The 16,703-nt window shown below is 39.1% G+C and overlaps 3 protein-coding genes across 3 annotated transcripts; all 3 read right to left on the bottom strand.

Annotated features, from left to right (window-relative positions):
* Positions 1 to 373: 373 nt before the first annotated feature.
* LOC113682395 (uncharacterized) lies at positions 374 to 3,033 on the bottom strand. Its single transcript, XM_027199561.2, has one exon. It carries the CDS (start codon positions 1,702 to 1,704, stop codon positions 961 to 963), a length of 744 nt encoding a protein of 247 aa, XP_027055362.2. The 5' UTR covers positions 1,705 to 3,033; the 3' UTR covers positions 374 to 960.
* Positions 3,034 to 3,730: 697 nt separating this feature from the next.
* LOC113682396 (GDP-fucose protein O-fucosyltransferase 1) lies at positions 3,731 to 10,694 on the bottom strand. Its single transcript, XM_027199562.2, has 7 exons — positions 10,408 to 10,694; positions 7,972 to 8,090; positions 7,334 to 7,457; positions 6,743 to 6,908; positions 5,874 to 6,069; positions 4,840 to 5,076; positions 3,731 to 4,214 (listed from the first exon to the last, which is right to left on the bottom strand). The coding sequence occupies exons 1-7, from the start codon at positions 10,619 to 10,621 to the stop codon at positions 4,035 to 4,037; spliced, it is 1,236 nt and encodes a 411-aa protein (XP_027055363.2). The 5' UTR covers positions 10,622 to 10,694; the 3' UTR covers positions 3,731 to 4,034.
* A 172-nt stretch (positions 10,695 to 10,866) lies between these two features.
* On the bottom strand, positions 10,867 to 16,178 carry LOC113682405 (gamma-butyrobetaine dioxygenase). The gene is given in 6 exon segments (XM_089204521.1): positions 10,867 to 12,186; positions 12,748 to 12,950; positions 14,205 to 14,310; positions 14,862 to 15,288; positions 15,291 to 15,502; positions 16,041 to 16,178. Coding segments are annotated over 5 exon segments (1,236 nt in total). The 5' UTR covers positions 15,454 to 15,502; positions 16,041 to 16,178; the 3' UTR covers positions 10,867 to 11,849.
* Positions 16,179 to 16,703: the final 525 nt, after the last annotated feature.

A 16,703-nucleotide genomic window follows, 5' to 3' on the forward strand; every position in this document is an offset into this window, starting at 1 on the left:
ATTTCAGAGGACAGTATATAGAAATATTCTGAAAACTCTACTAGTTTGTAAAATGGAAAATATCCTAAAAATTCCAAAAATCATTATTTAAAATAAATCCTGTTAGTCTCACTCAGTAGGGCAAATGTCCGAGGCATTTTACAATTAGCATAACTTCCGTAGAAGGTCACGAATATGGCGATGACGTAATGTAAACAGAAACTGAACAATACCGAACTTGACCTTCCAAGCATGTGATCTGCAGCGAGGGGTTAATTTTAGAATCTAGCATCCTTACTTTGATTCCACAAGCACAATGATGATGCAAATATCCTGTACATGTACCCAACGGTTGAATGCTACTTTCTTTGTACAAACGACCAGTAACAGATAATTCTTTCAAAATATTTATTTCTCTTATATAATATTTCTCTTTCGTATACATGAATTTCATAGAAAGAACTCTGTTATTTACACAGTCGTTATCAAACCTCAGTGTCATGCCAAGACATATTCCACCAATTTATACACATTCAGCAAATATTTCATAATTTTCTCCCTCAAAAGATGAATAAAAATATAGCAGATGCACAGTAATTTAACTAGGTTCATGCTATAAAAATGTTCAAAGCTTTTAGAAAACACTTTTCAAAGGGCCAGCGAAAAGGCAAGCAAACTTACTGAACTCTTACAAAACGGTCAGAATACAAATTAGCGACTATGAACTCTAAATACTTGAAAAATAACGCATCAGATCATATAACCTACCATCGCTTTTACTAAGTATGCAGTAGAAAAGGTCAACCACAGATAGTTATCGCAAAAGCTATTACGTAAGTTTTAAATGAGTTGGCTTCATCATAACCAAAACATTTGCGCGAGCATGGCTGCAAACGGTCGCCAGTGGTTGCACGGCAGCAATAAACAAAGGCAAATATGTTGAAACAAGGAAAAATTTGGAAATATGAAATGAAAACTTAACTAAAAGGCTTCAACGATGGTCTGCGACCAGCCGAATACACCGCCAACTGATTGAACAGGGGGAGAAATATATTGAAAGGAGTCCAAACTTGACTTGAGCGAAGGGGTTGCTCTAGGAATACTAGATAGTCCAGAAAAACTACTACTGAACACATTAACAAGTCCTGATATGTCCATGGGTTCTTGATGAGACGGTTCCGTTTTTGGCAGTTCATTTCTTTCAGTTTTCAAACGTTTGTTGTCAACCGCGTGGCTGTCACAAGGTTCATTACCATACGCTGAAGATCGCAGCCGTTTCGAACCAGTGACACGTTTAAGTTCGGTTTTCCTGACTTTCTCACATTCTTTATCGCCTATTAAGGCTTTCTCAAGGTTCATAAGCTCTACGCTTTCCTTCCTGTCCTTGCTAGGCACGCTTTGTTCCATTTCCGTGACTTTTTCATTTGATTTTGCCGCGGAACGCACTGTATGTCTCGCATTTCCTGCGTCAGGTCCAGCTGGGTTATTGGGCGTCATTTTCGATTTATCAAAAGGCACAAGCTCGTTTTCAACAGCATCTATGTCCATATCTATCTCCACTTTCGATCTGTACGTACAATAAGCTGAGTCTGTCGAGGTTAACACGTTGTTTAAGACGTGGGAAACTAATAAATTACGTCGTAGTACAGGACCGCCACGCCGACGGCGAGAGTCCGTTATTTTCGACAGAGATACTTGAAGAATTCTTGTTGCTTCGCAATCCATGTTCGTAGAGAAGTGCTCAACAGTATGATACACTCGACAAGTTTGTTATGAATCGAATAGATGAGTAACCTTGCCGGTTAAATTTAAATTTTTCAACGACGAAACTTCGACACGATATAGTCGATTGAAGTTTCGTGAATGAATAGACGTTGAAGAGCGTCACAATTGTGAAATCGAGATCGTTCGGATGCAGTCGGCCAATCAGCGTTCATTACGTCAGGGGTGGTTATGTATTAGAATAAACGTGTCGTAAAGTAGCAACCAATCAGAACGCGTCAAACAGAAGCCTGACGTTCATCGATGCTATATTTAGTGATGTTTTGTTCTGTTGCTAAGGGTGAGGCACCTTTTGGCGGGAGATGGTATTCGATGAATATTGATGTATTCGACCGGAAATTACTAGAAAACGGAATACGTGAAACGAAAGACGTCAGCAGAATTTAACGTTTGCCAGAGATAAGCGACTTAAACTTAACCTTTCTTCTTGAAATAACCCAGCTCAGTCTAACGTATTTTATAGGAAAATAAATGGTAATCAATATTTAGAAGCGACTCTCCGATCAAAAACAGTCTATTGTATAAAACTTATGAATAATTAAGGAGGTGACGTTAGATCCTTTCGTGCTCTTCGTATCAGCCGTACGTGTTTTACAACACGACAATTTGAACCAGGTGCTAATCAGCATTAATCAACCGAATTATTTTTCCCGCAACGATGAGGTCACCATCGGCCGGCCATATACCACATCACGAGAAGATGAATTTAAAGCTATTAAAGCAGCGTACTTGAATAAGGGATTTGGCGGCGAGTTTCTAATACGGCGAAAACTAGGACGGAAGAAATGAATGTTAAACCAAAACAAATCAAAACAAAGTCTGAAAAAAAAATTCAAAACAAAACAATAAAAAAAAACGAAAAACATAGAGGGATAGGTGGGTATGTAAGGAGAAACGTCAACTACACATTTGTGGGTGTGATTGGATCCATATTCGATCGCTATAAAGTACAAAGCAATATTTGTATGACGTAAAACTGTGTAAAAAATCATAAAGTAAAACTTCAGCTTACTCTAGACCCGACCGCTTTCGAAGGAGAGATAACATGCTAACAATTAATTACGATCTGGGTACGAGACACATGGAATAACGGTAATTTGGGGGTGGGGGAGGGTAGAATAATGTACTAAATGTATAAAATTCATGATGTCACACTTGATTGCGTGGCGTTCTGCGTTTCTGGTCCAGGCAGGTCATGGCCATCATATTAAATGATGCTCTTCGCGATTATACTTGCCTTTGAAAAATATTGTGTGCTTTTGTTCGCTTGTTTGTTTTATTTTTAAGCGTTGTGGTTTGTATCATTTATTTGCGGAAGTCTTACGTGACCTCCTTTGCGCGACTGACGGGTTTCGAGTGCAAGAGAGTAGGTAATTCTGTATAATTCGATTCTATTATACTTCAGCCTGCCGTGTTCGGTTCCACGTGAATCAGTTAGTGTCATTTTAAATTGATTATGGGTGTGATGGATAGAAATTATATCAGGGATTTCTCTTTGAAGTCTCCTCTTTCCTTTCCCCCAGGCAGTGGGGGCAATGTTGGTTAGATTTTTCTTTTTTTTTTTTTTTTTTTTTTCTTCAGCAGTTTCTAAATGAGTTTCCGGTTTCCCTGTTTTTTACCCTTTCCCCCGTTTAGAGATTCTAAAGCCAACGTTTCGATCGTTAACCCCTCGACAGAGCGATTGGAGTCATTTCAATGGGACCATGACCATTCGGAAGCGAGCAGGATGTGCCGGAAAAGGGACGGAACCCTCCGTAGACGTTCGTAAGAGTACGAGATCGGACTAAATCGTTCGAAAATGAACGCAAGTGTCCCAAATCGCCCCGAAGACATGTGAAAATGGACGCAACCGCCCAAAACGGATAAAAGCATGAACAGTCCTTAAAGTGTCCGAGGTAAGACGGAACTGAACGAAAACGGGCGCAAATTCAAATTCGAGTATGGCTGATAATGTGGGAAAAAAAAACGATTTCTGGAAAGGAAATTTTATTCAAATGAAATTTGTTTCTGTAATATTTCCTATCTATAAAATTCAATATCCTATACTAAGTTACAATTGAAACTACAATGTGCCACGAAAAACTGAGAGGCTGTGCATATCGAGATTAGTTTACAACATCATTTGCAGTTAATTCATAGACAATCGAGAAATCTAATAAAAGAAGGACTCTGGCAGCAGCAGTAATTTCAAGACTGTCAAGATGTAAAAATTCTTTGATCTCAAAACCAACCTCATACAGAAACGAAAAAAAAAGCGATTTTTCTTAGTTTTGCTATTTATCTTTAAAAGCCCAAAATGAGGTTGGTTTATTATTGACTTCACGATAGCGAGTCACAAACGAAGTGAAGCTTGACACACAATTGCCTATAAAGTGATTCGACATGGTAAGAATTGCCAAGTCCAGTATCGGATCATTAACTTCATCTGAAGGTTCCCTTCTGTGTACAGACACCTGAAAAGACAAACACAACAACACATTCGAAAATTATTATCAAGAAAAGCCCTGTTTACAGCTAACATTTCGAATGGACCCAGGTTTTAAAGAGCAAAGAACCTAGAAGAACCCAGAGATAAACACTTTAACATAAAAGCAGCTGGGATGAACAGCCAGGTTCAGGAGTTTGATTACTGGTAACGGCTACCACAGACAAAAACGAAAAATCTTTAGAGCTCTCCCACCCCCTTCATAAGATCAAAAGGGAGCGGGTATCTTGAAGGGATGATAATAAATGAGGCGTGCTCGTAAAAGGACAATGTATAACCTATAGTAAGATTCTTCCAATGCTTATTTCTATTCCTTTCCCTTTCACTTGATTCATAGCCATGATGTGAGCCCACCCCCCCCCCCCCCTTACTACGACAGGAATTCGTAGGAAACTAACGAGCCGTTATTGATGTTAGCTTTGCATCTGATTGGTTTAGAGGATGGCTTGACTTTAGAAAGCCGATCAAAAAGAGCCATGAACAAAAAACCATTGCAAACTAAAAAGGAAGCCTTCTTCTCTGCTAAGCCACTTCATCTGTCATTGATTCAATATATTTCGTCCCGACTTTGTCGAGAATGTTCAAGTTGTTACCTTTAAAGACTTCAATGCTTCTGTGAGCTCTCTAATCATTGGATCATTGTCCGTTGCCACAAACACTCTTGTTGCCTTAGCTTTCTTCACCACCTTTTTGGTCTTTTCGAGGATTTCACTCTTCAGTGGTAGGCACATTTGATGCGTGAGCTTGTCCTTGGAGCCAGGTTGAACACACTGAGGCGAGGCAAAGAAGGAGGAGGTACTTCCATCCTTAACATGTTCGCAAGCTCTTTCCTGAACATAAAGATGATTTTATTACATTTAAGAACTATTTTAGACGAACCAAAAATATAATGGTGGCTACTAAGGTAGAAAACGGAAACTAGGGGATCATTCATTACTTATAGCCAGGGTGGGGTGGGGAGGGGGGGGGAAAGGGGGCGGAGGATTTTGAGAAGGGTTACATGATTTCCAGGGGGGACGGAAGTGGGATCACTTGTCGCTAACAGAGTATAACTGAATGGGTCACAATAATCTAACAAGGAACGAGTTCCATTGAGTAAAGAGAAGATTCGCACGATAAAGTTTTGGTAACGGTCCACGATCATAAGTGTAAAATGTTTCAAAGCTTCATTGGGTTCGTACATTGTGGTACATTGTAGAGAAGTAATACGGGAAATGATGACAGTGTACGAAATAATCTTTTTAGCGCTTCAGTTTGAAAGATGAGCCCAGACCTAGACAGTTGATTAATTCCTATTCCATAAATAATATAAATGGAAAGATATCGGAATTGACATTTTACTTGCTCTACAGGCTCGTACAATTCCTTTGACTGCCTACAAATAGTGTGGATTAATGTCATTATCTGGGAAACAGTGCACTTACCCTCCCCGAACTTAACAATAACCCTAACTCGTTATCAGTTGACTGTTGTTTTGTTAAGGGAAGGGTTGGTGCGTAGTTGGTGCGTAGTCTCAGATAATAACGTTGATGCAATAGAACACTGACAAAATTCCTCTAAAAGGCCTGTAAATAGCATAAAGTAGTCTTATTTTTAAACTGGACCGTTACTGTCTGGTCTCACTCACAAAGTCAATTCCATTTCGTAAATGAATACCAACAAAAGGTTCATTATTCAGTACTGTAGAAATAAACTCCTTGGCTGTATTTTCAACTTTAGTCGACCACTGGACAAACTTTTGTAACCATCTGTTTTGTGAATGTACAGGGAAAGCTCCTGGTGCTCCCATCAGAGCTAGCACTGGAAACTCTGACTCTGGAAATCTGAAAAAACGATAGAAAAAATGAATCAAAAATAAATTAACAGGTAGAAAGGAGAATTTCTATTTGGACAGGACAGTTGGAAAGGAGAGTAATGGGCACACCCTGCTTCACACTTCCCCCAAATAACGATCATGACCCTTTCATGACTCAAGAAGCAATTTTTAATTAAGTATAGAAAGTGTTCCAGAATCAGTCTGCTTTACCATGTTCTACCATTGTCTAGAAAACTTTCACCATCCTCTCAACCAATCAGACTCAATACTAAGAGGAATCATGACTCAGTCGCCAGCATTTTCCCACATTTTTGGTAATTTGCCTGTTTTTACTTCAATTTCTCACAGCTTGCATATTTTCTTGTCAACAAGACCACTCCATGAAATTAAATTTAAGCCCTTAAAGTAGTTAAAACCATTTGACTTTCTTATGCACCTGACTGTGAAGGATATTGGATAAATATTTGTATTGATTTAAACTGTATCCTTTGCCAGGTTACAATTAGTAAAAAAAGTTTTTGCAATATATTTTGTCCTATTTTTTTGGCAATTGTTTGGAAATTTTCCAAAATGTAGCTTAATAATTATCATAGTGGTATTTGCTAAAAACAGAAAAAAAGAGGAAAGGAAATGAACTAAGTTTCAAAGTACAATGACAAATTTTGGTGAGATACATGTACCTTGTGTTCCATCCAACTCTAGCCCATTCTTGTTCTGTGTCCCACAACAAGCCAGAATGTTCCTGATAATCATCAAAGTCAATATGAAAGTGATTCCAGAAAGGTCCAAAGGGATTTCCCTGCTTCATCTCACACTTCTGACCATCTCGGAATGAGTAGCAGAAGCCTGAGACAGAATCATCACCATCAATTTTCTCGTTACAAGTACACTGTTTGCTTTTTACACAGCACAAAACAAGTGCTGCTACATAAAATGTCTTTATGGGGCACTTAACCCCCTGAAACCCTCAAACTCCAAGAGGTGATTAACATCTTACTTCTCCCTAAGATATCTATATATTATCCAGCAAATATTTGAATTTATCAGGTAGAAGTTGCTACCTTGATCTAAAACCAAGTTCACCTGACTAGTCTAAAAGGAAATTTTATGTGTTACAGCTAGAAGGTAGAGTTAAAACCCAGAGATTTGGAGTTAAGAGGTTAATAGTTGACCTTTGAAAAATTTGGAGCTTAGAACCCTGTAAATATATATTCCTCGCGATTTGCAATAAATGTTAAAAAAAAAAAACTCATCTATAATCAAATACCAACCTATTCTTTTTCCAGGTGGCCAAATTGTTGGAGCAATGTCTTTCATGAATTTTTCCATTGTTATAACACTGTGGTATGCTTCAAGTGGCTTAACAAGAAACCAGTCATCAAATGGTACTCGATCCTGTGGGGAAAGGGGCAGGGAGTACTATTTGAATAAAGTGATGTAAAGGGTAAACAGGAGAACTATTTCTTGTGCTTTATTGATTCAATCCTTAATTCATTTTGAAGAAAAGGATCAAAGATATGTTACTTTAAATGTATCTGCAAAACACATTATTCATCTTCAAGAAACCCCTCATAACTCATTTGACAGTTAAATTTTTTTTTGCTTTGGTAAATTTTTGGAGGTTGCCCACACATTTTCAGAAAGACAGGTGAAAGGGAGGGAAAATCTCAAGCACTCAACAATTTTATTGTGATTTTTCAAGAACCAGCACTCCACATTTTCTTCCCAAAACTTTGAAAAAATTATCTTCACTCATTGCTTTTCACTTGCCCTTAAGATTACTCAGTCGTCAGGGGTTCTTAATGGAATTGACAAGAGAGAGAAATTCATAAATTTTTCATTTTACAAGGAGTTAGGAGATTGAATACTTATAATTTAACTAGCCAAGTAAATCAAGAATTAAACTCACAGAGTCACCTCTTTTATAACTTGGATAAACTATCCATGGAGGTAACACAAGGGTGCGATTTAATCCTTTTGCAAATGCTAATGATCCTAGAAACTGGTCAGCTTGATTTCCAAACCGGCCTGAAAAGAAGAAAAAAATAGAGAAACATCACAATAAATTTATAATAAGCTACACTTCAGTAGAAACAGCAATGTAACAAACTTTATTCTCTCAACCTTAGTTTACATTCACGCCCAACAGAAGGTACTCAGCTTTTTCAGAGAATCTTCACAGTTATATTTTTATCCCAGTTTATTTCCCTAAAGCTTAACCCTTTACATTCTAATATCAGTATGCATATTCTCCATACTGTTCTCTATGCATTTCCTAAGGTGCTGACAAGGAGAATTTCTGTAACAATCAAGACCTTCTTCCTCAACACCCTAACATCAGTATACATATTCTCCATACTGTTCTCTAAACATTTCCTGAGATGCTGAGAAGTACTTGTTTAACAATCAAGAGCTTGTTTAGTTGGTGTTCATTTCTTGTATTCTCATGACCTTAATGTCTGATTCAGAGGAGATATTGTAAGGAGAAATTAACTGCTCAAGCTGATGCTATACAAGCTATGGAAAAGTGCATTGACGCGGTGAGGAAATGGATGATTCAAGATCGGTTGATGATCAATGATGATAAAACGGAGTTTTTGTTAGTCGGCACACGACAACAGCTTGATTAATTAGATTTGTGTTCCATAACTGTGGGCAATAATCGTATCAGTCCAAGCCCATGTGATAGAAATCTTGGATCCTGGTTTGACAGCAACTTAAGCATGATCATATAAACAAGGCTTGTAATGTGGCATTTTATCATTTACATAACTTGAGACGTATTAAGAAATACCTGTCGAGAGATTCTTTAATTACTTTGGCTCATGCTTTTATAACCAGCCGTCTTGACTATTGTAATGGTTTATTGTTTGGCTTACCAAATGTGCAGATCGCTAAATTACAGCGTGTACAAAATGCAGCAGCAAGACTTATTCTTGGCTTTGGAAAGTTTTCTCACATTACACCGGCGCTTTATGAGCTGCACTGGCTGCCAGTTTCTTTGCGTATTGACTATAAGATTTTTCACTTTTGACTTTCAAATGTATTTATGGTCTAGCGCCAACTTATCTTAGTGATCTTATTAGTATAAAATCGAATTCATTATGTAATCTTAGGTCTACTGGTAAGCTCTTATTGGACCATCCCAAGGGAAAGATGCTTACAACATTGGGAGCAAGATCATTCTCAGCAGCAGCTCCGAAACTCTGGAATGAGCTACCTGTAGAGCTTCGTCAAGCAACATCACTTAACAGTTTTAAATCTCGACTTAAAACCTATCTTTTTAAGAAGTATTTTTTATAGTTTGTAACTTAGTTTATTTTGTTCTCACGGTAATGTATTTTCGTTTTCTTTTAAACATATGATTGTACAGCACTATTGATCAGCACATGTAAATACGTGCTATATAAATTGGTAAATTATTATTATTATTAAATTAGATGCTGTTTAATCTTATGGGTCAAAGGGTTAATGTAATACGTGCTATATAAATTGGTAAATTATTATTATTATTAAATTAGATGCTGTTTAATCTTATGGGTCAAAGGGTTAATGTAAGGCTTTAGGTGATTCACAAAACAAATGAAAAAAGAACTACAGACTCTGAGTAACAAGCTCTTCAGATATGTAAAAAGCTTTGGTCTTTCAGAGAGTGCTTTGGTAGAGGCTAAATCAAAGAGTATTTAAGATAGTAAAGAATGGGTCTTTGACCAAAACTTTCTATGTGAAAGTGCTAGTGTTGCAAACAAATCTGTTATTCATGACCCACATTTTCTTACACTATGCTGTCTGATAATTATTTTAACTCCAGGTTTAAACCTTTAGAGCTGTACAGATATTAGCATCATATTTCCAAAGGAGGAGAAAATCTAATCTGACCTCAGAAGTCCACAGCCAAACACATATTTACCTTTCCCTGTGTCTAAACGAGACGAAGATACCGCGTTATCTACACTTTCCTTCACTCTGCTTAGCTTGTCTCATTACCAAGGTAATTAAGTATTATCAACTGAGTTGTTAACGTAAATTAACCACCGTTAAGAGTTTCAAAGCTGACGTTTCAAGCGAACTCTTTACGGTGGCCAATTTACGTTATCAACTCATTTAATTATACCAAACTTCCTTTTTATCACTCTCCCACGAACGCAGCACCACAGTTTCAATAGAAACTTACCCCCTTTGTATACATTTATCTCATCACAAGTCGTACAAAGAAAAATACAACAACGTTAAAGGATTGTTATAATCCGGGAAAATAAACGGGAACTTTAAAAAAAATAAAGCCATGTCACCTAAATCTAGACGTTTCATGTGAAAGACAAAACAAAAGATAGTGGAAACTTACCCATACAAGGACAATAGACAATATATCCCGTGCTTGGATGATCTGTTGTAGATTGCGCAAACGAGATTGGTGGCTGTTGTCCCGGTAAATCAAAAGCGATTTTCGCGTCTAAATCTTCACCGACATGATTTTGTGCACTAGAAATCGAAAAAATTCCTAACAAAGGAATAAAGAGAGGGATCCAAGAACCGCCAGTTTCCAAACTTTGCCTCATGGCTTCGAGAGTCAAGAGCGATGGTTACCCGCTGCAGATCGCCGTATATGACGTACTTACGGTTATAGGGCGACCACTGGTAGTCTGTGAACGCAGGCTCGAAATAAGTACGCGAACGCGCTTGAAGGTCTGTCTGAGAGCGGGAAGGATGTAAAATCCATCAGTTTTACTTCATGTATAGTATGCAGGGAAGGTAGAGACCGTAAGCTAAGCGAGTAATTCGTTTAAATAGCAGAGAAAAGGACTTTTGATTTTCAAATTCAAGACAAATTTTATTTCCAAGAATCAATTATCATGGGTGTCCGCTAACGAGAGAGCGTAAACAAAGAAAAATCCAATTTTCACTTTTAGTGTCCGCATCCGCTTGCGAGTTACCGTCCACTTACGGGAATAAATAAATACTGAGTATATACAGATCGGATTTAAAAATGGGAATGGAAAAAACTACCCGATTACGAGGGTGTCTGTTAGTGAAGAAATGACTGTATAACTATGTCGTTTGCAATTGTGATCTACGGCAATTACTTGATCCCCGGTTGTGTTTCTGTTTTTTTGCTACAAATAGGTGTCTATCATTTGGTGTGTTCTGGCGTGTTCGGGTGTGTTCCGATGTTCTGGCGTGTTCCGGTGTGTTCTGATGTTCCGGTATTCCAGTATTCCTCTCTTACTGTGTCCCAGTATTCTTAATTTTAGTACATGCCGAAGGCTGTAAACCACATCACAGGTGCCTTCAATCCATTATAAACCAAATCAAACCAGGACTAAAATTAAATTCCTCGTTCAGCACCATTTCTTCCAGCTCTGACTCGCCATATTTATATCAAAATGCATTCTACCCCATTCTAAAGCCAATCAAACCGGATACGTTCTGGCTAAGCATAAGTTCTTACAACCTCTGATCCCGCTATATATATGACACGATGCATTCTACCCCCATTACAAACCAAACCAGGACTAAATATAATTTTACATCTCTACACGGAAAAACAGCTTCCGGTCCGACTAACATTTCTTGTACGAAATTCACGAAAAGCCAAATGCATTCAGTGTGTCGACTTCAGCGAAGTATGTTGAAATATTTCCTAATAATATTTCATATCGAAACATGAGTTATTACCTAAAAATCCCGTAAATAATCGAAATGAGTTTATTTCCTTTTTCTGTTCACCTCGATCATGTTTCAAGGGCCATTCATGTGTGTTTTACCTCCAAGAAGATGTAGTATGCTTTAGTACGATAGCGGAATGTTCAGCTTTCTCGCCAGCACTCTCATGAGAGAATACATAATATCCCAATCCAAGTAGATGCCGCGAAGGAACCGACTTTGTCCCCCTTGGACAGTAAACGCCGATCTCTCATGCAACACGCGACTGTTGTTGAAGGTGATCATATCCCCGGGAACCATTTTGTGCTCTATTTGATTGGCCGGTTCTCTTAACATCTTGCCCAGAGTAAGATAAGCTTCGTAAAGTTGAACAGTCTCCTCAGGGGTGGAGTTGAGCACGACAGAGTCTCGCGCTTGGTTGCTGAAGGCAAAACGCACAATTTGGCCGTTCTTGTCCAACCTGAGACAAAAAGGTGACATGAAAGAAAAATCAGTTCTTGTATGTTGTCGGGTAAAGCGCTTGGCCATAGGGCAATTTTCATTTGAGTGTTGAAAGTAATCTGAGATTGTTTTTAGTTATGCTTTACTTCGCTCTGTGATTGGTCCAGAAAATTCGCTCCACTTTCCCAACCAGACAGAAGCAAAACTAACACCAATCACGTCTTGGTCGTCCGCGTTTTCCCGCTCTTTATGCAGTATGGATGTTTTATTTTGGGTTTGGTTTTGCGATACTCACTCGAAAAACGCTTCATGAACTCTACCGTTGCATAGTCGACTTAAATGTCCTTGCTGAATCAACTGAGATCCCGCCGGGTTGTATCATAAGAAAGGCGTTAGCAAACGCGAGGGAACAAGTCACAAGTTGTTTCACTTTTGCATCTGACTGGGAGAGAAAGTGGCTCTAACTGCGTAGACCAATTACAAAAAATAGAAGAGAAAATCAAAAACGCTTCCGGATTTACTTTGGACATTCAATTGAACTTAACTCCACAATAATGTTCATGAGTAATAACTGACTTACTCAATCATGTGTCGAGCAAATTTGTAGTAAAAATCTCCAAACATGTCCTTTCCAATGTCAACAAACTGGATTCGCGTCTTTGTCAGGATATCGAACTTTTTGCGATCTTTATTTCGCAGCTCCTGTGAAACGAAGAAGCCATCTACAAACTGGTTTGCTCCGCCTGTACCAGTGGCTTGTTCAATGCAGTGCAACATCTGAACCTAAAACAGAGAAGATTACTGTCAGAGGTGCTAAAAAAGAAAAAGCAGAGTCTGTTAGGACTCGAATAGAGGGGTTCTTGCCCTTAAATCTACAACAGCTGGGGTGTAATAGCCTTGAATTAAATATTTTAGACCTGTGTCAGATGAAAAAGGTCTGAGGAGGTCAGGTCACATGACTTGGACATGTGACCCTAACAGCAACCAGCACTTTGGCCCTAAAAGTAAAAGTAAGTAAAGCCTTTATATGGGCCCAAGTGGCCCATGGGGCCGGTGCTTAACTCCGGTTTTCTTAGCATGAAGCAGCTAGGAGTATTGCTACTCCCCCCTGGATGGGATGTTAGTCCATTGCAGGGTTACCCCCAGCACATTTGCTGGTGCCCATTTGTACACCTGGGTGAAGAGAAGCACTGTGAGAGTAAAGTGACTTGCCTAAGAACACAACACAATGACCCCGGCCAGGGCTCAAACCCGGACCACCCAGTCCGGAGTCGAGCGCACTAACCATGAGGCCACTGTGCCTCCCAGAGGACCTACTAAAAAAAGTAATGGTCTGGAGCTTTCAGACAAATCCAGCAAAAATGGGAACCCTCTTCCACACATTATAAACAAAAAGACAAAAACAAAGTCACTTCCCATGGGACACGTAGACAATATCATTTTACAATTTCATTGTATAGTTTTTGTCTGAGTGATATCTCAGCACAACCCATGTATAGGAGAACCTCCCCTCCCACTTCCCACTTCTGCAAACTTGATCAGAGCAAACTAACTATAGCTAACCAACAGTTGCAGAAAGAAAAGAAAGGAAAATAGGAAAGGAAAAATCCTGGTAGATTTAATGAACACCCTCAGGGAAAAGAAACAACATGGCAGAAAGCTGTCAAGAAAGAGCTGAGGCCATAGATCTCCACATGGTAGGGCCAAGGCCAAATGCCAGAAAAACATTAAACAGGATGAAAGGACTTAAATGCAATCTAACATCTCAATAGTAGCAAAGAGGATTGAGTAACAAATGATCATTAGCTTTGCCCCATCTCCAAAGCCCCTCTTTCAGATCAGGCTGCACTTCCCTACCCTCAAACTTATCTCACAGCCAATTCTTGCCACAACCCACAAACTAACCACATCACATTTCTTGCCAGTAATAAAGGGACTTGCTATTTGGATTGAAATTAATGTACCAGTAGTTAAAACAGATATAATCTAAGGGTTCCCAAGGCTCCAGACCTTCCTGAAGAAACTGAGTACACTTACCCCTGGTATATAGTCATAGTAAGGCATGTCAGTATGCAGTGGCAAAAAGTTTGAAGTATATGCCAAGTTATTTGCTTCATATTTTGCTTTCACATCAAAATAATGCCTGCAAGTCAAAAAGAAAAAAGGTTCTTGATTTCTACAGAATTAACCCTCCCCAACAGCTTACAAGAGTTATGAATTTTTTTAACAACAAAAACAAGTGATCTAAACAGGATTGGTCACAGTACATGAATCAAAAAAGTTATAGGGCTATCTTTTTTCAATCATATGCATATCGCATAAACCATACAGTGCAGGATCAATCAAACCACTATCAACTGAAATATTATCCTCAAGTAACACAGCATTTCATCAAACCTCTACATTTCTCTCAAATTCATCTCAAGAAACATTGAGACTCTGCTACTCCCAGTGTATGGGATACTGGATCATTGCAGGTTATCCGCTCATCCCCAGAACCCCCCTCCTCCCCCAAAGGTTGCTTTAATGAGTCCAAGATGCTAAATGTTATACCATACTACCTCCAAAACAGGATAGAAAGAGCCTTCTCATGCTTGGGTTAAGGTGGTCACGTAACTAGTTAGAGACCTATTGCAGCATAGTTACATGTAACCTACTGCAGGAAAAGAATGAAATATAATAATATTTACATACCCATAGTGAGTTGTCTTAAAATATCCAACCCTATCACGGAGTTTTTCTGCTTGTTCCACCTCCAGAGGGGTGTTAACCACCAAAGCAATTCCTACACTGTGTAAGATTTTGAGCCAATCAAAAAGTGCACCATCATCCTCCATGAGATCCTTAAAATCGAGCTTAGGAACTTTTCCCTGCAGTGTTTCAGCATTCCAAAACTCTACCCCCTCCTTATTAAGATAAGGGAGCATTACGCTGCTTGGATCATCCTTCGCGTCGACCAGTCGACGAGAGTGCAGCCAGTCTGAGTCAAACACACTAACGTGTCCGTCGGGCCACGCAATGACTATCTCCTTCCCATCTAACCTCACGTCGTAGTTCTCTGGTAAAATTTTTAGATCTAACTTATCCACAGTGTCAAATGATCGCTGGTAGGCTGATTCGTGCACTCCGAGTATTGGCAGTTATCGCGGAGGTACGCAAAAGGATAGCGATTCATAGAGTTGTTATTCCACGTTACATGTAGCATACCACCTTCTGCTTTCTTCTCGAGTTTCTGGACAAGAAATCCGGAAGCTGAGGTATTTGCAGCTTCGACTGACGTCGACATCGGGCTTAATAGTCCACATCGTATGATGAGGGGTGCCCTAAAAAGTTGCCTAACCAAAGAAGACATGTTTTTTTAAGTTTCTTGCATCCTTGCACAACTATACTAACCAGAATACCTTGCGGTTACTATCAAAGTCTCGCCCCATGTAAGTTAATCCGGATTCCAGAATCCAGGATATTTTTGCTCGTGGAATCCGGAATATTGGGCATTGGAATCCAGAATCCCGCTAAAGAATGAATTCAGAATCCATTTAAAATCGTATAAACAGCTTTCAAGCGCATCCATGCGTCCACAGTCATGCTAAGATGCAGACTGCAGACCGTGCAGAGCGCGCTTTGTTCGCTGAAGAATTTCGACTGTTACAGCCAGACAAATTCATTCATGACCTATCACTCAATCGACTTCAATACTGACATGGCCAAAGTTCCTTACTCGGTAACTATCGATCAGTCTTCCACTCCGATTCAAAACCCTTCCTAGTAAAGTTCGATTTTGGCTTGCAGCACTTTCTTTACTGTAAAGTTCTTTGGGCTGTCTTGTGAAAATCCAGGTAATCATTTGCATCGTTCACACAACACATTTCTTACCTTTAAGTCAGCGTCACGGTCCACACAAATCACATCTTGTCGCGTGGGGCTAATCTGCATGAGCTCGAGAAACTTGACCCCGCGATTTTGTCTTACCAACGCGAGAGAGTAAAATTTCCTCATGTGGTGTCCAAAAATTGGAAACAGTTCCAATGCTACCAAAAGAGTAAGAAAACGGTGTACACACTTTAGTTATATGTAAATCACAGTTTTAAGAAAAGCAAACAAAAAAGTTGCACGGTGTGCACGGTCCGCACGGTCTGCACAGTCCGCATGGTCTACAGTCTGCGTTTTATCATGGCCGATGCAACCACTGTAGAGTGCAGGCCACTCACGTGGTTGATGGGTGTGTAAATTTAGAAGGACTAAGTAGATTGTTTACATAACAACAGCATTCAAATCCCACCGGATTTGCTTGGATTCCAACATGGCGACGTACCAAACGTTTCCAAGTACGATAAACTTTGAATTAATATATATATGAATATTAATGAAGGCGGAGAGGTCTATTTCTAAGTCAAAATTTCGGCATTTAAACGTCAACCGCTCTCTTTGATATTTGGCATTAGGAGTAACAAAAGTTAAGATTTCATAAAGCATCATATCTCAGTGCAAATAAAATACGATATAACCAGATTTTAGGGTAAAACAGGAAAATATCGG

The sequence above is a fragment of the Pocillopora damicornis genome, chromosome 4 (assembly GCF_964200805.1).
Source record: "Pocillopora damicornis chromosome 4, jaPocDami1.2, whole genome shotgun sequence".
NCBI classification, from domain to species: domain Eukaryota; kingdom Metazoa; phylum Cnidaria; class Anthozoa; order Scleractinia; family Pocilloporidae; genus Pocillopora; species Pocillopora damicornis.